This window comes from Sceloporus undulatus, chromosome 4 (assembly GCF_019175285.1).
Source record: "Sceloporus undulatus isolate JIND9_A2432 ecotype Alabama chromosome 4, SceUnd_v1.1, whole genome shotgun sequence".
NCBI classification, from domain to species: domain Eukaryota; kingdom Metazoa; phylum Chordata; class Lepidosauria; order Squamata; family Phrynosomatidae; genus Sceloporus; species Sceloporus undulatus.
This window is the reverse complement of record NC_056525.1, coordinates 88653809-88677338: the sequence shown is the minus strand read 5'-3', so window position 1 is coordinate 88677338 and position 23530 is coordinate 88653809. Positions and strand designations below refer to the sequence as shown.

Genomic DNA, 23530 nt, shown 5'->3' with positions numbered 1-23530 from the left:
AGGCCTTCAAATGAGAGCGAAGGAGTGTCCTGTCAGATAAACGCTGATGTCTTCGCCAGTTACGCTCTAGTCGTTGCACAGCCCGCTTCCTTACTCTAAGATCTTCCGTATACCATGGTTGTTTATTAGGAGCAGGCCGGTAAGGACGCTTGGGAGCGACACTGTGTATAGCCCTGGACAGGTTGGTATCCCAGATATTAGCCAGGGCATCAACAGAATCGCCGTCAGAACCAGTCGCATATCCCTCTAGGGCTTCTTGGAACCTTTTGGGTTCCATCAGCCTTCGAGGGTGGACCATCCTAATGGGTCCGCCACCCCCGGGGGAGCTTAAGGTAGAAGCCTTGATTCGAGCCTCAACCAAGAAATGATCCGTCCATGACAAGGGAGAGATGTTTGAGATCTCTACCCACGGAACCTCCATGTCCGTACTAAAGATCACATCAAGGGTATTACCAGCGCAATGCGTAGGCCCTGAGACTAGTTGAGACAGGCCCATGGCTGTCATGGTAGTCATGAACTCCCGAGCAGCACCTGTTGGAACTTCACTGGCCTCGAAAGGGATGTTGAGGTCTCCCAAGACAAGAAGTCTTGGGGACTCCAACACCAGTTCCGAGACCAGCTGTGTGAGCTCGGCCAGGGAGTCTGTTAGCGCACGGGGTGGCCTGTAGACCAACAGAATCCCCAGACTGTCTCTAGCCCTCAGGGACAGGTAAATACACTCGATGTGATCTGTTTTCCGGACTGGGATCCTGGTTAAGGAGAAGGTGTTTTTATGGACCAAGGCAACACCGCCCCCCCCGTCCACCTAACCTGATCTGGTCCTTAACTGAGAACCCGGCTGGGAGGGCCTGGGCCCACACTGCCTCACCCTCAGGCCCAAGCCAGGTCTCAGTAATGCACGCCAGGTCGCAGTTTTTGTCCTGCAAAAGATCATAAATGATGTGGGTCTTGTTCTTTATGGACCTGGCGTTGCATAGGAGCAGAGACAGGGTTTGTGGTACGACTGGGCTGAACCCCAGGCCTTTTTGGTTAGGAAAGTGGAAGGAAGGGGAGATAGATATTATGCATCGATCTCTCCTTCCATTTTGACATAAACCCACTTTGACAAGATATACATTTGTATGAGTTTCACACATAACTGAGTACTTGTTTTGGTTTTGTTTTTTATATATAATACTTATGTCAGGAATTGCTTAAACATTCTCAGTATTGAAAGTATCATAAATTAGGTTTTTATTTTCATGTTCATCCTTGAAACCGCTTAATCAAACATTGTTAGTTGTAGTTTATTCTCTTGTTGAATTGATAGATCCACCTGACAGAACATTGTTTTGTAGGCTGGCATGTATGAAGCAGTTAACGAAGTTTACAAAATCCTCATTCCAATTCATGAAGCAAACAGGGATGCCAAGAAACTGGCCACAATTCATGGTAAACTCCAGGAGGCATTCAGCAAAATAGTTCATCAGGTAATGACTTGGATTCTTGTCTATTGGATCTGCAATGAATTATCTGCAAAATGTGTCAGGGTAATTTCTCCCTGCCACAATACAGCATGCACAAAACTCTACTTGTAATTGTGTTTCATGTTACCAAAACACAGTCCCATGATCCTTATGGCAAGCTAAAATCAGAAATACCAGTAAAAGGTAACAATTAGATTATTCTTCCAGAGGCTTCTTCATAGTTAAGGTGACAGTTGGGCCTTGTATTTATTTCTACAGGCTAGGAATATATTTCATGCCAGTGTTATCCACGTTGAAGGTTTACTTTGCTAGATATGGAAATATCTAATGTGTTTCTCCCATTTTTTGAGTTACATTGGCTGGGTACTCTAGGAATCCCCCCCCCCATCCTCTTAATTCATTTCAATCTGTCTGACTGAAAGGACCACTTTTCCCTCTGCTGCAGCTACTGTATTTTTATGCAAATTGTGATATGCATAGTGAAGGCTGTATGACAATAAATTAACCTGCCTTTGAGTGTGGATGTATCCTAGAAAGCTGTGATAAGGGGCCAAGTTCACTGGCATGCGGGTCAAAGCAAGGAGAGCAACAGCAGGCTGGGATATGATTTTACTGTAACTTTTTTTTCCAAAAAGTCAATTTAATTTTTTTTGCTTCCTAGTCTCATCTAAAAATCACAGGATTTCTGGAATGCACAGAACAGTAAATCTGCCTTAGGACTCAATTGGATAAAGAGGAGCTATCTTGCTAACATTATGAATTAAGACTGCTCCAGGCATATTGCTTTCTTATGCTGAAGGCTGAAAAGTAGCCTCTCTTTGTGTTACCCTTTGACTCTTTTTGAATCAGTGGAACTGTGAGAAAGAGTGTTAGTACCTCTCTCTCTAGCACTGTTTTTGTCCTCCTGCTGTTTCCAAAAAAAGGTTTCCCACTAGTTCAAGTTTACATCATCTCTGACTTTAACTATGGTTCATATGAATGCTTCTGTCAAGGCTTCCCTCTCTACAACCATTTGAAACCCAGGCTTTGGAGCTGAACCACTAATGCTTATATCAGCACTAAAGTGCAGCTAGCTCCTGATCCCTTAACTGTATTTTAGAAATTGGGAACATTTTTTTCTTGATATCAGATCCAGTGATCTCAGAAGGTGCTGTTGATTTAACATAACTATCTTTCATTTATGTTCAATTTATATTTCATAAATTAGCAAAGAAATTGAAATACAGTATATTCATCTGATTGATAATATTGTTTGAACTCACTATGAAGACTGTTTGCTAAAACACAAGCATATATAGAAAATCAATTACATTCTGTTTCTTGGATATAAATAATAATACAAAATATATATTGACAGTTTTTCCCCCTTGAGAACTGAAACTGCTTCTGTAACACAGTTTTCAGTACAAAATCTGAATTAATTTATCTGTGTTTCACTGACTAAATTTCAAGTTGGACTGTGCTTTGTAATGGAAGCTGCTGAAAAATTCCCCTTCCTATTTGATTTTTAATGCTTAATTATGGAAAGAGAGTTTCTCCATGTTTGAAATATTTGAGAGGATGTAGTGAATGAGGTAAAAGGAACACCTTGAATGTGTGGCATTTGAAAATCTTGGAAGTTGTTTCAAGTGAAGAACATAATATTGTTGACAGTCATATTTTAGCTTTTAAGGACTTATTTTAGTTTTTAAGAAGACAGTTCTAATTTTGTTTCTGTGACATACCTTTTTTGTTTACTTTTTATTACACAGAGTACTGGCTGGGAGGTAGGTAATGTTTTAGTTAGTAAAGAACACTAATAGATTGAATTGATGACTCCTGCCAACGCTTTGCCCACATGTGCTAGTTGTGGGTATTTCTGTTGCTGTCTGCTATTGACATGAATTAATTAACCAAAGAAATATAAGTAAAACTGTTTGGTCATTTTAGACAATTTAGGTAGTGCATGAATGCCTCCGTATTATGACACTAATGAGGTTCTTTGGTGAATGACCCACTTTTTACCATCACTGGTTTGCTGTTTTTGTATTCCATTTCTCATCAATATTGACATCCTACCATGTTCCTACCCCCAACACAGGGGTCGATTTATGTTCTACTGCTTAAAGATGTTAAATGCAAAAACTAATTCCTTTTAGAAAGATGTTCACTTAACTTGACAGCGTATAACTAGCCTTTAAAAATGATTAATACCCTTCTGCTATGTCAAGTTTTGAGTAGTAATGAAATTAATGGCCCGGTTCCAAAATTCCAAGGAATTAGGTCATAGACCTCAATGGGCATTGAGTAGACTTCAGTGTATAGATTCTGTGATGTACACAATTTGAACTCTTCTAGTAGTTTTAAAGTGATATAATACATTTGGATCCAGTAGTCCTCATTCCATAACAGAAATAGGCTATGAAGGGTCTTGTGCAAAGCAAAATGCACCAGTACCTTATACCTTGGCTTGTGTATGAATCCCTGCTACTTATTTTTAAATTTGCTGCCATATTCAAGTCTTGGCTTAATATCCTGAGACATACATGACCTTCAGCTGCACAGCTGCTTCGTTCTTCTATTTGCATGAACAACAAAACAAACCAGGAGATCTTCAGTTAACTATGGTTTCTTCTTATGTCCAACTGTGGCTAATGGCTTTGAAAGAAGCCCAAACATGAAACCTTGGTTTCTGTATCCCAGTGCATTGGAACCCATTACCCATAATTCTCAGTTTGGGATGTAACAAAAAAATAAGGCTTATTCACTTGCTTATATAGAGAAATGGACCAGATATGCTTATCTCAGAAAAGAAGTGCTAACGGATCAGAACAAATGGAAAGCCAAAAAGAGAAGCCTTGATTAATTGATTCCACTGTAGTGAGTAACCTCAGTTTTTGTTGGCCCATTTCACCTTCAGTAGACCTTCCTACTAAAACCTCAAACTTCTCCTTTGTGGTTTCACATGTCTTAAATTTAAATCAGGTTATTACATTGCTCTGTCAGAACTCTCTTTTTTTCTTTATGTCAAAAGTTTAGAGAAACAGCTATGGTTATTGGATTTGCTTGTTTGTTACAGTGTCGCTCTTTTATCTTTGACAATTTCACAATAGGCAGAAATTTACAAAATGCCAGTTCTCTATACTGTATACATCTTTCAGTTAGAGAAAAAGAATGGAAATCTCTTAATAAAGACCTACTTAATTCTTTTCGACACTGGAATTTGGGCTAAGAATGTTACAAAATAAGTATAATATGTACACCTACTGTAGTATATCATTGTCACTATGATTACAGGTAGGCTTTTAAATTTTGCTCTTGTTGAAGAACTGCCTCCATTTGGGAGATCTCTTGCTCCTTTAGCATTTTATCTGTCAGCCCCCTCATGCACAAAGAAGGAAGCATGTGACCACAAAGTCTGCTGATATAACCAGGTGAATGGTTCCCATAACCTTTGCAGTTGCGCACCTCCGTTTACATAATGGCTTAGGAATGATGCACTGTGCTCTGTCTTTGCTTAAGTTTGTATGGGAAGCATTTTCCAAGCTTTATCAGATAAGTTCAGTTTTTTCTTGATCTGACCTGCACATCTTGTGAGCTAGCTCCCAAAACATTTTTAGAAATCAGCCTTTGAGGGCCATGGTTAGTATCTGAACTTGGATAAACCAGAAAGATTTCTGTGGGATTTGTTCAGCTGTCTGAAAGCTACAGTACTAATATATTTCCAGGGTCTCCTATATTGAAAATATTCCCAGCTCACTTGGCCATATTGGTCATATGCAGACAAATAGCAAAGACCATAAACAGTAAAATCTGAAGTCTGACATCTTTTAGAAGTACTGTATTACTAAAGATTTCACTTCCTTTCCTTCCTGTTTTACACACACACACACACACTTTTTTTTAAAAAGCAAAGAACAGATTCATGTAGAAGTATATCAGAAGCACTCAAGCCTCATGGAGATTTCAGGAGCTGAAGCACATCATTTTTTAAAGTTGCTTTTGTATTGGTTTTTGGTAGAACAGAGACAAACTAATTAAGCACATCGTTCATATTAATTTCAGTGGAACCTGAGTACATTCATCTTTCTTATGGTTTTGCCTAATATGAAACAATAAAAAGCTTGTTTTTCATTTGAAAATAGTAGGTGTATCTCCAAAGACATATATTTTTTCACAGTGGTGCATTTTGGAAGAGTCTTTGAGAATTGGTAGGTAGCTAAAATACATCTGTTTTGCATTTTTTGTCCTTAGTAAATATTTCTATAGTTTTCAGTTCCCACTCCCCATAAAATATGCTGGTCAAGTAGTGATTTCTCTTTTTGATTTGACCCAGAAAGCTCTGCATTGGTCAACCTTATTATAGAGTCTGGCTCTTTCTTTAAAGTTTCAGTTCAAGAGAACAATTATGAATTGAATTACAGGTGGAAACAGTTCATTCATATTGTTATGTCGCTTCTGGAAAGAAGTAATAGGTAGATTACTTTTAAACTCAGATTAAAAGGGTTTAAAAGGAATGGCTGATTTGAGGTATGATGTTATCATGAAAATGCACCTTTTCAAGCTGCTCATTTTGACTTTAAGGTCAAGTTTATATCACAGATTTTGTGGTTATCATAACTGAAATAATGCAAGCCTCTCTTAAGCTGGGGAACTGCTTTTTTGAGGGGGTGCATATACAATTAGGCTGCTTCTATCCATACCAAGCAGCATCTCCCCAAAATGAAGTGCTTCATTTTGATGTTGTGAAAATTGGCACAGACCAGGGCGCAACACCAGCACAAGGACAATGTGTAATCAGTTACCAGTTAATGAGATAATAGCCCGTGAGCATCTTTTCTGATCAATGTGTGTGATGCTAAATCGACCCCTGAAGTGCATCCTATCATCAGTTACACTTTTAACATCATCTAGTCATGTTTTATTGCATGGTAAAATAATTTTTTAAAAAAAACTCCCATGGTTTATGTTCTTTTCCATTGCTTTGCACTTGAAGTTTCCTCTTGCTGGATATTTCCCCATGTGTGCCCTTTAATACCCATTGCATGCCTTTTATCCAGTTCCTAATTTTAAAAGTACTTTTTTCCTTTTGTTTCTTTGCTGCCAAATGCTGCTTATTTGTTTTGAATTTTCCCTAATTGAAGTACTTTCTGTTTTCTCCTCTATTGCCCTGGTTGCTGATCCTCCTCCCCACTTTTACTGTTGTCTGTTGTGGTAAGTTCCTACTAAGTTGTTGGTGATTTTTTTTAACACCACGGCATCTCCCAGTAATTTCATTTTACCAAAGACTTATGCCAGCTAAGAGGTTTATGAAGTGCCAAATGGATTCATCTCAATTATGTAGAACATGCTATAGGTTGAGCTGTTAAATAGTGTTGGGTGGTTGGATGTTCCTTGTGGCAAACGGGTTGGCCTTTAGACTTCTGGTTTCTTTCACATCTTAATATTTTAAATCCATATTAACTAAGGAACCACAACTCATTGGCATGAAGAACAGAATTACTGAGTCTCTACCCAGAATTATATAAACTTCTCTTAGACCATAATTGGACTTGTGGAGATATCTGAACCTCTCTGTTGGTCAAAGTAGGTCCAAATTTGGTGGCCATTTTTGTTGGTCTTGGCTAAGTAAACCCAGCTGGCAAAGGTTTTGGTTCATGAGTAGGAGGGGCCTCTAAAAACCTTATACCTAGCAGATATTTACCATGCATAACAACATATTATGAACCCTTCATAAGTCATTATGGCTGTTGTACCTGCTCTGCCACTTCTGTGATGACTCTCCAGCGTTCACCTTCATTCTCTTTGCCTCCCAAGGACCTATTATTTTTCTCAAAATAATAGATTTAAATGCTTTATAATAACTTCCTATCTCATAACTGCATTTTAGCACTTCTCAGAAACAAAGACCATGGAGTATTAGTTTGTTTTGTTTTGTTTTTTAAATTTGCTTGAAAGCAAGGCTTTAATTTCTGTGAAAACCTTTGATGTATTTAGAACACACTTTGAACAATAACATGATGCCATATGATGTTATTGCCCCTTTCCTTTTTTGCCTGTTGTTAATCATGCTTTGATTCACATATTGCACACATTCCAGCATGTTCTGGGTCAGCATTTCCCCAAAATCTTCCTCAGCATTGATCCATCAATACATTCCCATTCCCTCTACCCAAGATAAATGGAGAGAACCTTTCTTTTAAAAACTCTTCCTAATTTGTCTTAGGCGGTAATATCTAAAACTTAGAATTATGATAATATAGTTGAATCATTACATCACTGAACTCATGGCAACAAGCATTTCCTAAACTGCCTCATTATGTTTCTAAGATTATTAACATAGCTACAGCAGTTTGCAGATAATGGCCTAAATAAAATTGCTAGTTTCAACTAAAGTAGATGAATTAATTCAATAAGATTTACATAATTATTGATTTTCCACAACTCAGTTGATATAGTGGGCCTATTCTGGTTAGGAATGACAGCTGGATTTAGCCAATGTTTTCTTGGGAAACCATGAAAGTTCTAAACTTTTGACTGCAGGCAAGATGAGATGTACCTTGCCTAGCTGCAAAAAAGATGAGCCAAATACATATATGGAGTAAGAGTAGCTCTAGGACTTGTGGGATCTAGGTTATCAGAGGGAAGGTCTTCAGGAGCAGAATCTGGGTCGTCTGAAACCTATTCCCTATAGCATTATCAATTTAGAGCAGTAACATATTCAGACAAATGAGTTAGAAGGTTCTCACTGTTCAAGATCCACTCATGAAATTGTAGGGAAATACTGTCAGCTGTTGATCACTTGATTTTGTTATGTTTATTCTTTTTTTAAGGAATATTCCACATTTGATATTTTCCCTCTACATTATTAATGTTTATGAAGGAAAAAACAATTTAAATTATGTGCATATACCATTATAAATAAAGTATACATACCTAGTAAATAAAAACATTGCTCTACTGATAGGAATTCTGCTCCCCCAATGAAATTTTCCTCTGTTCATCAAATTTCTATCTTTGTAGAGAATGAGATATTAAAACCAATACACACTTAGAACTCATATTTGCTGTACAGTTGGCCCTCCTTATCCACAATTTTTTATCCATGTATTCAAGCATCCACAGCTTGCTAATATTCAAAGAAGTATAAATTCCAAATAGCAAACCTTAATTTTCCATTTTATATAAGGAACACCATTTTGCTCTGCCAATTATATTTAATGGGACTTGAATATCCAGGGATTTTGTTATCCACGAAGGATCCTGGAACCAAAGCCCAGTGGATAACAAGGTCCCACTGTATTTGCTTTTCCTTGGGGACTCTGCCTCCCTAATCTCTTTGGATGCATGAACTGTATTTCTGAAACAGGTTTTTGGTTACTGCAATGCTAACAATGTTGGGACTTAAAAGAAAATTTCATGGGAAGTGCAGACTGTTATTGGCTAGGCAGTACCCAAATCCCCCCCTCACACACACACACACACACACACACACACACACACCAGGAATGACACTTTTGCATACTTTCCTATTAGTGTTAATAAGTAGTGGTGATTCTCAGTGCACATGGCAAACTAATGTTCCTAGCCATCATGGTATATGTTCTTTCCCCTCTATGTGGCCACAGTATAGCTGTGGGATAAACATCATGTATGCTAATGGCCCTAGCTGACTTTGCATACTCTCACTTTACAGTGGAAATAACGCTAAAGCTACACTGTTGTGCTCCCTTTAGCTCCTTGTGTCAAAACAGAATTGCTGAACCTAAAGCAGTGATGATGAACCTTTTACACACCAAGTGCCCAAACTGCAACCCAGACCCCACTTATTTATTGCAAAGTGCCACGTCCCTCTGGCTTTCTAGTAAGAAACTCTGGCAAACTCTGTGCTGGGGCTACAGCGTGTGTGCCCACAGAGAGGGCTCTGAGTGCCACCTCTGGCACACGTGCCATAGGTTCGCCATCACTGACCTAAAGCTTCCAGGAATGGCACATCTCATTTTGGTTCCATTTTTCTGTCAGAAAGGGGGAAATTTCTTGTTGGTGTCCAGAGGGCACCAACTCTCAGGAGCAGGAGTAGGATTTCCCAATCCTAATATAGGTCATGATAGATGAAGAATCAGTTTCCATTCCTGTACAATCGGCCCTCTGTATTCATGGATTTTTTATCCACAGATTCAACCATCCCTATTGAAAATATTCAAACATAATATAAATTCCAAAAGCAAACCTTGTTTTTGACATTTATATAAGGCACACCATTTCACTATGCCATTGTATTTAAAGGAATGAATATCCATGGATTGCTGTATCTACGGAGGGTCCTGGAACCAAACTCCAGCAGATACAAAGGGCTCACTGTGGGCCCTACATTTAAGAAGACATGTAATTGATTGGGCTGTTAGAGCAACCTGCCCTCTTATGGATTTTGTAGAGCTTCAACTCCCATAATTCCTTTCTGTAGGTCATGCTGGCTAGGATTAATGGGAGGTTTCTAGTTACAACATGGGAACAGTCCACAGGTTTCACACCCTATACTAAAGCTTTGTTGCTGAACTAGTATTCAAACCAAGGTTAACTTATTTCTACACTAAAGCAAAATAAATAAATAAATATGTAAAGCATAACTTGGGGACCATTGACTAGCTTGGTTAAAGACTTGCAATTAGATGTATTTAAAGATCAACATTGTTCAGTTTACTTGATACCTCTCATTGGTACAGAATGTATATTATGGAAATGTAGCCGGCAGCTGGGTTCAAACTGGAGTCAATACAGGTAAAATGTTATTAACAGTGGCTGGCGTTGTCAGTTCTCCTATTCTATGAAGGCAATCTTTGCCATGTGCTTACAAAACCATGTCTGGGCACTGAAACCTTACCTAGTGTCCAGCCTTCCCTTTGCAGTTTTATCTTCAGTTGGACTGGTTCCTAATAGAGACTTTGCTCATGGCTATGTTAGATTACCTGTTACTGGAAAGCAATGCACTTTTAATACCTTTAAGCACCAAGGCCATGTGGTAGTACTGGAAAATCATAAAGATGTTCCTAAGACTCCTATTCTGTAGTCCTGCCTAGATACTTTTGGATAATAGGGAGAAGTAATGGTATAGTACCAATAGTCAAATTAAGATATGTAATATCGAAAGCAAACAAGAATTCCCTGCTTTACAAATTCATATCAAAACTTTATTGTTATAAAAATTAAAGGCAAGCATCTATAGGTAAATAAACATGAAATTTCACATATATGACAAATATCACATGTTGACAAAGGATTGATCTTCAGGGAGCGAATAGTACCATCAGAAACATTATCTATAGTGCACATACAGAAAATAGTACCCTGCCTCTCAGACTAATGGACAAATATGGTGAAGTAATGAAGATGTCAAGTTTACCATATACTGGGACATTCACGTCCTGTTCAGTTCTTGTCTTTTAATCTTGATTTGACAGATTCTATACCCTAATAGGGATGCAGTAGCTCAGAAGTTAAGATACTGACTCTGACGATTGCAAGGTCGGCAGTTCAAGACTCAAGCGCCATGTGATGGAGTGAGCTCCCGTCATTAGTCCCAGCTTCTGCCAGCCTAGCAGTTCAAAAGCATGTAAAAGTTCAAGTAGATATAAATAGGTACCACTTCAGTGGGAAGATAGCAGCATTCCATGCAATCATATTGGCCACATGGAGTCTTTTTTCACAACGCTGGCTCCCTCAGCTTAGTAGCTGAGATTAGCACCATGCCCTACAGTCGGGCTGTAGATTTGCCCCCTCACCCATGAATAGAAGGACTTGTATCATTTCCAGAGGGGAAATGGGTTATAACAGAGTATTGGGATTACTGGCAGATTCTGGGGAAAGTGAGCATTGGAGACAATTGCCACCTTGCCAATCTCCCCTAATACCATTAGAATGCCACTGAATGTAATTCTAGATCCAGTCAATTGTGTCTGAATTGCAAGGTCCTGTATGGAGACATCACTGGATGGTCCACAACATGAAGCTTTTCCGGAACATTCTTCTGAATCACTACCAGTCCTTTATGTTCAGGATAGAATTTAGAAGCTGATTGGAGACATGGTTTAATTCTTTTATACCTCTTCTATTTTCTCTGTTTTCTATTAAAACATCTTTTGAAACATGGTACTGGTCCAGAGACATCAGGATAGGGTGGGTTGCAAAAGTCAACAATTAACATTAAGTAAAAAGGAGAACAGTGATGCACTCAATGCTACACCCTGAATGTGCCATGAGAGTAAAGGTGAACATTTGGAGTCCTTTCCTCGGCTGTATTTGTGCATGCAATGTGAATTCTTTTGGTTTTCATTTGGGGAAGAAAGTTTCAGGTTTGGTGGCTTTTGCTCTCTTTTTTAGTTACATTTTGTCATTCCAGAAATATTGTGCTTTTCTAGGAGTTCTTTTTGTTGCAAATATTGGGTTTGTTCAGTGAGCACAGTTTTCTCTTGATCTGATTGAGAACAGCTGTATGGAAACCAGTGAAGAAGCAACTTTATCCACCAGAAGACACTTTAAGACTACGATTCACTTCAGAAATGACATGTTCATAGGAATGAAAAACAACAGAGAAGCGTTGAACAAGTCAAATCCTATACTAAATAAGAAAGTTTGTGGAGAGCTCACTTCACACTCAACTTCCAAATGCACCTCAAAATGGAAATGAGAAAGGAAATTCCATGGCTTCTATGGCAGAAAAGATGGATTGGCATGCAATAGATAGATTGGCAGATATCAGGAACACCAGAACAATCCATGCATTTGCATGGAGAATGTTATGATGCCCAGTCACACATATAGGCCTATTCCAGTGTAGGTTCTCCAAATCCATTAATGGAAATGCAAGTGCTTCCATGTGACTGATGTTATATAGCTGCATGCAAAATATATCATCAGGGCCATGGGTGCAAAAAAGCTTTGTGAGGATGTTTTCACCTCTACTAGAAAATAAGATGATACAGAAAAGTGGAATAGACCTATATGTGTGATGATAATAAGCAAATACAGTGATATGTAATTGTATGGAATACCTTTCTTTCAAACAAGACATCTACAGTCTTTGAGCCCTGGCTTAGGCTATTTCCTTAAATGGGAAATAATAAAGAATAAGATAATAATTATTTTGCACAGGAGCCAGCATGGTGTAATGGTTTCATTGTTGGACTAAGACTGTGGAGACCATGATTCAAATCCCTGCTCAGTCATGGAAACTCAAAGGATGATCTTGGGCAAGTTATAGTCTCTCAGCCTCAGAGGAAGACAAAGCTAAACCTCCACTGAACAAACCTTGACAAGAAAACCACAGGATAAGTTTACCATGACCTGTTACAGACTGCCAAAATAAAGCTGCTTCGGGTCTCTTTGGAGGTATGCTATTTAAATGATGCATGGGTCCTAAGAGTCTGGAGGTCGCGCCAAAGCCACACTCCATTCCTAAGAACTGGAGTGCAGCTTTGGTGCAGCTTCCGGATTCTTAGGGTGCATGCAACATTTAAACAGCATACCTCCAAAGAGACCCGAAGCAGCTTTATTTTGGCAGTCTGTAACAGGCCCATAAGTCAGAAATGACTTGAAGGCACACAGCATCAACTTGTTCTGCATTCTGATTATTATAGCTTTCTTCTCTAGCCTGTGTTAGGTTATAGGCCTAAGCCTGCAACCATAGCTTAGAGGAGGGCAGCTGGTCCCAACAAGATTCCTAGCCCTTCTTTTGCCCATACTATATTCTGAATTCAGGCTAGCAAAACTTGCCCTGTTCTTTCTATGCAGAGCTGAACCATTGTGTAGTCTCCCATTGCATGACTGAAGGCAACAGTGTCTCCTACAGTCTATGGTTTAATTTTGAGTTTTTCCTTTTAGTGCTGTAACTTGTTTTAATTATCTTTAGTCTTCCTAGCTGGTTTGTTTATTCTTGCATGGCGTTATGTTTTAGAGTGGGTATGTTTTGGTTTGTTTTTTTTTTTAATGCCAATACACGGATCTGACATGTTGAAGTGCCATTTGTCTTTATGCACCTAGGATGGCAAGCGGATGTTTGGTACATATTTCCGTGTTGGCTTTTATGGGACTAAATTTGGAGACCTGGATGAACAAGAATTTGTTTACAAAGAACCAGCAATAACAAAACTGGCTGAAATTTCCCATCGATTAGAGGTGAGATTGCTCCAGTACACCTAAAATGTTTGCTTACAGTTGGATGGGCATGTAGAAATATGTAAAAGGAATCTGCCTAAGCTGTAGTGAAGTCAGGTCAGAGAACTTCCTTAAGTCTAGCGAGGCAAGTTCCAAGGTTACACAATTAACCTGAGCCAAGGCTTGTTTAGAGCACACATGAACCCAAATTATTCCCCAATCTGGAAAAGCAATTAAATATGGGCTTATTTGAGTCTCTGTTTGCCTCCCTTTAAAAAAAACCTCCTTTCAGTAACAAACTCATGTCGCTTTGTCAAGATGAGTGAAATCTAAAGAACTGTATGCATTGTGGCAATTAAGCTGTTTTGCATGCATCTGCGCATTTCTGTATTCTTATGTTTTGTTCCTGCATGGATTAAAAAAAAACTATGTAGAAAGTATAGCTTCTGGTTTAAGCCACTGGAGTTTCTGTACTGGCCTTATCCTTGATGCAGATTAGAGTCTGTAAAAAGTTATTTTTTGGACTACAGTTCCAAGAACCCTGCAGTTTGCATAGATAGTGGGATTCTGGCAATTGTATTTTTAATTTTAAAACTTATCTAAGCTCCTGTATTGTTCACATACATTTAAGATTATTTTCACAATCATGTCTGCTATAAATCTTTTTTATTTAATGAAACATTTTCAGAATATAGAATTCTCTGTTTACAAAACTCCAAACCTGTACAATGCAGTTTTAGTATCTCAAAATATACTCCAGGAGCCTTGAAAAACATATACCTCAGTGTATGTCAAATTCATATTTTTGTCAGTACAAACAAAATATTGTTGTCCTTCGTTTTAAGTGATTCTCAGATTTGTTTTTCTTTCCACTGTGAACACCAAAGCCATTTCTCTTAACCTTGGTATCTTGCCTTTTCTGCTTCATTTTTACACTCCCGACACTATTATTGATTTTTTTTCTTCCTCAAAACAGAATAAATGAGATATCACATGCTTTTGACAGGATGCATTCTGTAGTGCTACATAACTGCCAGGTTGATATTGTTATTTTTAGCAGGAAAGTAACATTTATAGATAGAATTATTGGATCTGAGTGTTCATTATCTAATTGTTTTAAAAAAACATGAAAAAATTACCCTTTAAAAGTTTTACATTAAATGAACCAAAATGTAATAGATAAAGTACTTAAGTAGTACTGGGAAGCATAACCTTCAAATCTCTATTCAGCTACAAAGCCATCCTTCCCAAGTGTGATATGGCAGTAATAATAGTAGATTATGTTAGATCAGAGGATAGGCTTATGTTATTTCAGGGGTTAGATCATTGCAACTCCATAAGCACCAGCCACCATGGCCTGTTGTCAGGCATTATGGGAGTTGCAGTCAAATAAAACCAGTAGATACCATCTTGCTTTCTCCTGTTTTAGAAGTTTTCATACTTTTCCCTCTGCCCTAATATTCAACTCTTCTGGTCTTTAATATGGGAGTAATAACACTTAACTGGACTGAGGCTGACATAGATTCAGAGCCAGTATCATAGATGGAAATCCTACTCTGGACCATGACCATTGGTACCTGTAATAACATTTTACAGTGTGGAATGCTCCACCAATGTTCTTGTGAGCCCCTCATGCCTTCATTCAGAATAATCTGTTCCATTTCCTCCAACCACCACTACCTTGTTTTTGCATCTCTGTCTCTTTCACACACACATATACACACACAGCAAACATTCCACTTGCTGTGGGCTTTGAGCATGTTCTGTCTGCAATAGTGTGTTGTTTTTTTAGTTTCCCCTCCTTTTTGGTACACCTGGAAATACATGGGATTCTCCCCAAGCGTGCCGATATCTTTGTCTTATGCATGGCTGGTGCTTCTTAGACCCCATAGGAATTGGCAATTGGAAAATTGAGTTTGCTAATATTGTACAGTATAGCTAGTGTGATGTAGCAGTTTGAGCATTGGACTGAGACTCTGGAGACCATGGTTTGGATCCCTGCTCAGGCAAGGAAACCCACCAGGTGACCTTGGGCAAGTCACATTTTCTCAGTCCCAAAGGAAGGCAATATAACCCCCCTGTGAACAAATTCTGCTAAGAAAGCTCTGTAATAGGTTGGAAACAGCTGAAGGCACACAACAACAACAACATATAAAATGCATTGTATTCTAATTTCTTTTCTGCTTTTTATTGTCCAGAATTTGAGAAAATAAGAAAAAAATAACCCAAAACACATATAGGCTTCCAGACCGATTTTCTGAATGTCTTTTTCTCCCCTGCTGTAACTCCAGATTGATTGATTATGGCATTTATTTATTGCCTCCTGACCCACCCAGACCCCCATAGCAATGCACAATGGATAAAATCATTTAAAATATTAAATACTTAACAAACAAACAAAAAAACAATTTAAAAGTCCCCAAAATTCCTCTTTAAAAAGAGTTCTAAAACCAAACAATTAAAAAGTTTTTTTAAAAAACAGCAGCCAGTGCATTATTTCACAGTTCTGTCGTTTCAAGCTTCCTGGCTGTCATAGGTTGCAGCTGAATTTTGTATGGTTTCACAAACATCTCATGGCAATGTTGACTTCGTTGAATATGGTGATTCTTTACCATGTCATATTTATCATTTTCAGGGATTTTATGGAGAACGATTTGGTGAAGATGTTGTTGAAGTTATTAAGGATTCCAACCCTGTTGACAAATGTAAACTAGATGCTAACAAGGTAAGAAATTATGAACAAACATCACATTGAAACTGTGTATTCGGTCTTGTGTGTTTAAACATTCCAGCATACCTGTGTCCTAGTTCTGGTTCACACATGACTGAACCCATTTTTCCAAGGTAATAAAGAAGAGGATAAGATGGTGCTATGCCAGGGCTATCTCTACAAAGAATTCCCATGAACTTGTTATCTATATGCCTCTTTCATTCTGTACCCAGATAACAGGCATCAAGCAATCCTACTGTACGGATGTAAACACTCACTTGTCACGTTCTTGTGTATGAGGAGAAACCATATTTTTTCCACCTTGCCTTTATGTCCATTTTGAGAGTTTTTGCACTTGCAAGAATGAGTCTTGCTCAAACTAAGTAAAGTTATTTTATTTATTTATATGCCACAGGACATGTAGTTACAGCATAGGGGTTAGCAAAATGAGGCCATTTCCCCACAATAAGAATTCTGTCCTCCCATAATTTTTTCCTTATCTAGCATTTCATTAACTTAAATTTTCAGTTGAGCATTTAGAGATACAGTTTAGGCACTGAAATAAAAGGGACAAAGTTACCAAGGGAAGACAAACTCAGCAAATATAAGGGACATAAGTGTGAATGATTTTCAGTATCACAGTCTCCACAGAGTATATCACACCCCCCCCCCCCCAATATCATGGGATGTCACGTCAGTGAACAATAAACTCATTTTAACCAATTTAAAACAGAAAAAAATGGTTTAAACAACTTATTTTGTTCCTTCCTTCATTTATTTATTTATCCACCCTTCTCCCAAAAAGGGATTCAAATAAGCCAAAAGCCTACTAAATAATTTGACCGCACAAATTTAAGACAACTTAAAACAAGGCATATATATAAATTTAGATGGCATCAATTTGCCTCTAGAGGTTTTAGTAAAAAGTCAGGTTTTTGCTTGAATGACATCCGTGCTATTTGGGTTTCTGAGTACCCTGCAAACAGGGCACATGCTTCTGCTTCCTCCCATAGTGTATTGCTCTCATTGGTGGAAATAAAGAAGCATACCTGGACACTTCGGCAGTGTATATAGGGAGAAGTGCTCCCTAGGACTGTAACTCCCAGCAACTCCAGTTAGTGTGGCCAAAGTGCTAATGAGAGTTGCAGTCCAAAGCATCTCAATGGCACTAGGCTGGGGAAGGCTGTGGGGAAGTGAACTTATTGCACCAAAGGACTTTAGTTCTTGTTAGTCCATACCTCATCAGCCTGAAGCATCCTGAGAGCTATCAGTAGCAGATGAATGTTTGGTCCTGCAAAAACATCCTGCCCAGCTTGCCACCTGATTGATATGGATAAGATAGAGATATAAGAGACAAGGTGAAAGGATGGAAACAAAAAAGAAGCAAATCTGGTGATTTTTCCTTCATTAGTCCTAAATTTGCCTTTCTATGCCATGGACATTGTGGTAATAACACCTTCCCACTACTTATGAAGATTGTAGATCACTAGCAGGACCAGCGTTGAAGGTGAGAGAGATCTATAATTGCTGTTTTAGTTGGTTATTATTTTAGAGAGCTTGGAAGAGTTCACCTGGAGTTTATGGGAGCTGTAATCTGAAGAAAGCAACTTTTCTAAGCTCTAGTATTTTGTGGCATATTCTTATTGGGTCTTTAATGCTATACAACACTTTCTTATGAGCCCATTTTTTAATTTCAGGCCTATATACAAATAACTTATGTGGAACCTTACTTTGACACATATGAAATGAAGGACAGGATAACTTATTTTGACAAAAACTACAACTTGCGGCGATTCATGTATTGTACACCTTTCACTTTGGATGGCAGGGCTCATGGTGAATTACATGAGCAGTTCAAGAGGAAAACCATCTTAACAACTTCACATGCTTTCCCTTACATTAAAACCAGGATAAATGTCATTCACAAGGAGGAGGTGAGCCCTGTACATTCATTATGCAATTAATATAAGTGATGAAAGTAAGGAACGGTAAAATATATATGAAAAAGTGTTCAGCACATTGTTTCAGTTCATTAGTTATTCACTGGAATCTTCTTGGTTAGTTCCAAAAACAATAGACCTGTTCAAGTCAATTGTTGAATGGCAAGTAAGCATGTAGTTAAATCTCATTGATTCAGTGGTTTACTCTAGTTAGAACTAGCAACAGGCTTATAGCCATTGACTGATAGTCATTTTTCACTCCAAAACTTTTTGAGTAGCAACATGACTCCATGAGTTCAATGGTTCAAAGTATGCAAAATTTGTTTCATGCACAAAATTATTAAAAATATTGTATAAAGTTGTTTTCAGGCTATGTGTATGAGGTGTATACAAAACCTAACTGAATTTTATGTTCAGACTTGGGTCCCATTTCTGAGATATCTCATTATGTATATGCAAATATTCCAAAATCTGAAAACATCTGAAAGACTTCTCATCATAAGCATTTCAGATAAGGGATATTTAACCTATATTGGCATATTGCAGATAAAGATGAATTTCACATAGTGTTGGTTCCAATGGCGGAGTACAGACTCAAAAAGGGCGGCCTGCCGACGCCTGGTTTTGGTCTGTGGGGAAGCCACAGCCTCCAGGCTTCCCCATGGACCAAAAAAACCCTGTGAAAAGTGGGTTCTTCTTGCGACGCCTTTACCACGTCACAGTGCGCCAATGTTAGAATTCCGTCATGGGAGCCGCAGAAGCCGCTGGAGGAGTGGAGTATCCCGGGAGGCGGCAGTGGCGGTGGCAAGGACAAGGAAGAAGGGGCCGTCTCTTTCCCTGTTTCCCTCGGCTCGATCGGCTCTGGAGCCACTTCTCCGCCACCTTTTGCAGCAGCAATGGTGGCGAGAGAGAGCCCGGCTGCGTTGCCTTCTGGGAAGGGAACTGCAAGGACCCCAGAGACAGAGAGGTGGCTACACCATTCACCTGTCTCTGGGGTCAGAACCGGTGTATAAGAAGTCGTCTTATATGTCTGTGCTCCAAAGTTGCAAAGGAGAACGGTTCAGTATAAAATGGTAAAACAAATACAAGATCGTAAGCAGATCAGAGAAACGAAGAGCAAAACTAAAGGAGGAGAAAATTATAACAGTTCAAGAATGTATAGAGAATGGTGGAAATGATGGCAAGGGAGTATAACTTTTTTTCATTCCTTTGGCGCTTAAAGAAAAAATTTATGAGCAGAAGATGCATGAAGATATAGGTTATACAATATAATTGTTATTTTATGTATATATTTTAACAATAATAAAGATCAATTTTTTTAAAAAAAAAACTTTAGTGGGGCTTTATGCACAGGCAAGGTGCTGTAGGAATGCAACCTATAACCATAGTTAAAATCTCCAAATGATTATCTTGTGTGTTTGCTGGGTGTTTGTCTTCTTAGATAATTTTGACACCAATTGAAGTTGCCATTGAAGATATGCAGAAAAAAACCCAAGAATTGGCTTTTGCAACCCACCAAGATCCAGCAGACCCAAAGATGCTCCAGATGGTACTTCAAGGTTCAGTAGGCACAACAGTAAATCAGGTAAGACGGCAAGAGCTCACGTTCTTTCCAGATTAACACAGAAATGTAAAGTGCTGAAAATTGAGACTTGCTCATTTTTTATTCTTTGAGAAAAACTTCTTAAAAACAGCAACAATAATAGTTTGTTTAATTGATTTTTTTTACCATTTGTATTATCCATAAATTTGAGTATGTTTTGTTTTAACTCAAATTTGTGAGCCATCTTAGACCCTGTGATATTAGAAAATTAACTAATTAACTAATTCATATTTACAACTGTACAAGAAGAAGAATTGAAATGACTAAGAAGAAGGAAAAAGAAAAAGTGCAAATAGTGCTTACCAGTATCCGTACAAATGTATGTCGTTTTAGTGGAAGGCTTGCTGCAAAAGAATACTCCTTATGGTTTTGCTTCCTGGGTTGCATGTGCACTTATAGGTATCTTAGGCCCAGGACAGATGGGCCCGAAGCTGTGTGCCGCCACCGATACTAGGTGTTTAGGTGGAATTTCAGCTGCATTGGCAGTGTCAAGTGGAATCCCAGGATTTCCAGTTTGATGAGAGAGTTCTCTAGACTTTCTCTGCCTCCATCACCCACCCCCATGAACACAAGCACTATAACACACTCATAGAAAGCAAGGGGAAAAGCCACAAAAAATATTTTACTCAGGCTTGGAAAGAAAAATGGTGACTCCAACATACATGTGAATATCTGTGTGTATGTGAGGTTTGCCAGATGACTTCTTCCATTCTAAGGCTAGATAGACAACTCCTATACTCTATAGTTGAAGGCTATCCATCCACCAAAAAACTAGCATCCACAGAGGGATAGAGCTGCCAGCAATCTGGTTAGTAAAATAGTTAAAATGCATCAAAGAAAAAAAAAAGAGAAATAATTATTATATGTAATATGTAGCATTGTTTTTCTTTTTCAATGAATGCAGTAGAATTGATGAATTAGAATTAATCAATTAATCAATTAAATTACAAGTGGCATTAAAGTGAGCTTTAAAATTATAAAGAATAAAAAATTAACATTTTTTAAAAGGGCAGCCTCGAGTGCAGCCCCTACAAGCTCAAATGCAGTCCCCAGTATGTCATCTGTTAGCCACACTACACAGAGTTCATTCTGGGGGGGGGGGGGGCTGTGGTGGATCCTTTTTGAAAGTATGTTTGTGGACACCACTAAGAACAGAATTATGTAACAGTAGCTAGCTGCCTTTTTTATGGTTACAGCTCTGGAAGGCAAGCCTAATGTATCTCTGCTTCCTCCCTGAAGCACCATAACCATATATAGGTGAAGAGGATGGATCTTATTCAACCTGTTTCTTAATTTGCAGCTCTGCTTCCTGAGCATGTAACAAATTGGGAGTGAGCATGCTGCCTTCTCACCACATGGCAGACTAAAATGTGCTCCTCAGTGTTAGCCTCTAAAATCTAACCATTTAAAAGATTTTTTTTAGAACAGGAATGAGTAAAATGTACGCTTGGCCCAGACTCCCCGAAGTGCCCTTTTAAAACTGTTTTTAATGATGAATATTATATGTTTTATTCTTGTATACTGTTGTTGTTGCTCGACTGTAATCTTGCTTCGATCCACCTGGGAGAGGTGGGAAAATACAAATAAAAATTGTATTATTATTATTATTATTATTATTATTATTATTATTCCTGCCCCCCCCCCCAAAAAAAAAAAAAGAGTGGAATATCTCTCTGGGAACAAGAATCCTGCTTTACAAAGGTTGCAGAGAGGTGAAACAGATGAGTGGCTTGGAACAGCCTCTGGCTCCCAAAGTGGGCTGCCGTGGCAGCTCCAAACAGGCCACCAGCAAGGAACGGATTAAAGCCACTCCTTTTTCCAGTAGCTTAAGGCCACCATAGGTAGCCTCAGAGGAGCTTCCAGCTGCTCTGGTAGTGTGCATCATTTAAATCCCATGTGAACAGAAGTTGTTCTGTTTGGCTCCTCTGTTTTGGGCCAGAGTCTCCTGTAATCTGCATTTCAAAATTAGAGACAAAAAATTGGTGTTCAGATCAGCCACAATTGCCCATCCCTGTTTCAGGGATAGGTTATCACATCTATTTGGTGGTTATGCACTAATGGTACTGCATATCTAAAGAACTCTAGTGTGTGACGCCCCAAAGAAATGTTGAGCTTTATGAAAGCTGCTCTGTAAATCAAATTATCCCAATGGCAAACTCTGCAGGAAAAAATAAATAAATCTCACTATTTTCATCTTTTGTTAAGGGACCACTAGAGGTTGCACAGGTTTTCTTGTCTGAAATACCGAATGATCCTAAACTCTTCCGTCACCATAACAAATTGCGGCTTTGTTTTAAAGACTTTACAAAAAGGTATTGTATTGGTTTTACATATTTTTCTTCCAGTTGTTCTGAATGTTTGTGCTTGATACTAAGGCCTCAAACAGACGGCCCCAAAGAGCTGCTGTTGGGCCACATTGGGGGTGGGACGTGCACATGACACGTGCCCTGAACGCAGTCAGAAGCTGCCCCAGGCACAGCTTTTTTTCAAAGAGCCAACCCAAAACCAACCAAAAGAGTGGAAAAATCTGCTCCCTTTCAGCAAGTCAGGTGGGGACTGTGGCAGCAGCCTGAATCAGGGCATGCAGCTGCCACAGCCCCGATGCAAACAAGCCCCGTGCAGTCCTGGGGCCACCCTTTTGGGCCATCTGTTTTGCCCCTAAGTGAAACTATGGTGGCAGGAGGGATAGGTGCCCCCCATAAGAATTTTGCTTCCCAAATTTCTAGCACTGCAGAGACCAATACACTGAAATCTGTTCACATCTAGAACTCTTTTATTTTTTCTGTTCCCATTCCCTTCGTAACTTTCACTGCCTCTGTTCTTTTAATGCCTAAATTGTGTCTCTAAATGCTCAACTGAAATTGTAAGTTACTGCAGTGCAGTAAATTACTACAGTTGGGGGCTGAAGAAATTTCCATGGGGGTAGGTTTCTTATGGGAGGGCAACACCCTCATTTTGCACTTTCCACGCCAGTTCCAACACCTTTGCTTGATACTTGCACCAAATGTCTCTTGAGTTACTTTCCCCTTCTGGTTTTTAGACCTCTAAATGCTGAAGAACCACAACAGTATGAATCCTGTCAGGCCATATAATAAAAGTTTATATTCCTTCTTCACACCCAGAATTGTCTCCTAGCTACTGTTGTGGCTTGTTTCTCATACAACCTTCTGCAGTAGCAACATATGAAGCTACAAGGGAAAATGTGGAAGGTAGCTTCCCTGTCTCCTCCTTCTAAAAGAGGCCTCCATTGGGTCACAGTGCCTTCCAATATGGATACAGCCCTGTGGGCCTGACAAGGGAAGTTGCTAGCAGGATAATGTCAATGTAAAGTCAAAATTAGTTTTTCATATAATAACATATTAACCTTTCCATTCCTTGGAAAAAAAAGCCTCTGTCACTGTGGAAATCTTACTTCTCTAAAGCTGTTCAGTAGTATTTTTAAAGATATTAACTCATTCTTCATTTCTTTCCACATCTCTTGACAATGACTTGTGGCTGCCAGAGACATTCATATGTAGCCAGCCATATGGTCTGTGAAGCAAGGAGTTAATATCTTTAAAAATGCTGTTGAACAGCTTTCAAGGAGTAAGATTTCAGGGACAGAAGTAAGGTGACAGAGGCATTTTTTTCCAAGAAATGGAAAAGTTAATATTACATGAAAAACCAATTTTGGCTTTGTATT

At 38.8% G+C, this 23530-nt stretch overlaps 1 protein-coding gene across 9 annotated transcripts in view; it reads left to right on the top strand.

Moving 5' to 3' along the window:
* DOCK7 (dedicator of cytokinesis 7) overlaps nt 1–23530 on the top strand; it is a 614518-nt gene that overhangs the window by 588829 nt on the left and 2159 nt on the right. For 5 of the 9 annotated variants that reach the window (XM_042462522.1, XM_042462521.1, XM_042462517.1 and 2 more), the window contains 7 exons: nt 1338–1469; nt 3218–3232; nt 13491–13616; nt 16231–16320; nt 18003–18239; nt 19687–19830; nt 22054–22160. In XM_042462522.1, the coding sequence (XP_042318456.1) occupies nt 1338–1469; nt 3218–3232; nt 13491–13616; nt 16231–16320; nt 18003–18239; nt 19687–19830; nt 22054–22160 (851 nt within the window). Of the gene's footprint in view, nt 1–1337; nt 1470–3217; nt 3233–13481; nt 13617–16230; nt 16321–18002; nt 18240–19686; nt 19831–22053; nt 22161–23530 lie in introns of all 9 variants that reach the window. The other 4 variants (XM_042462516.1, XM_042462524.1, XM_042462518.1 and 1 more) reach the window with 2 other exon arrangements.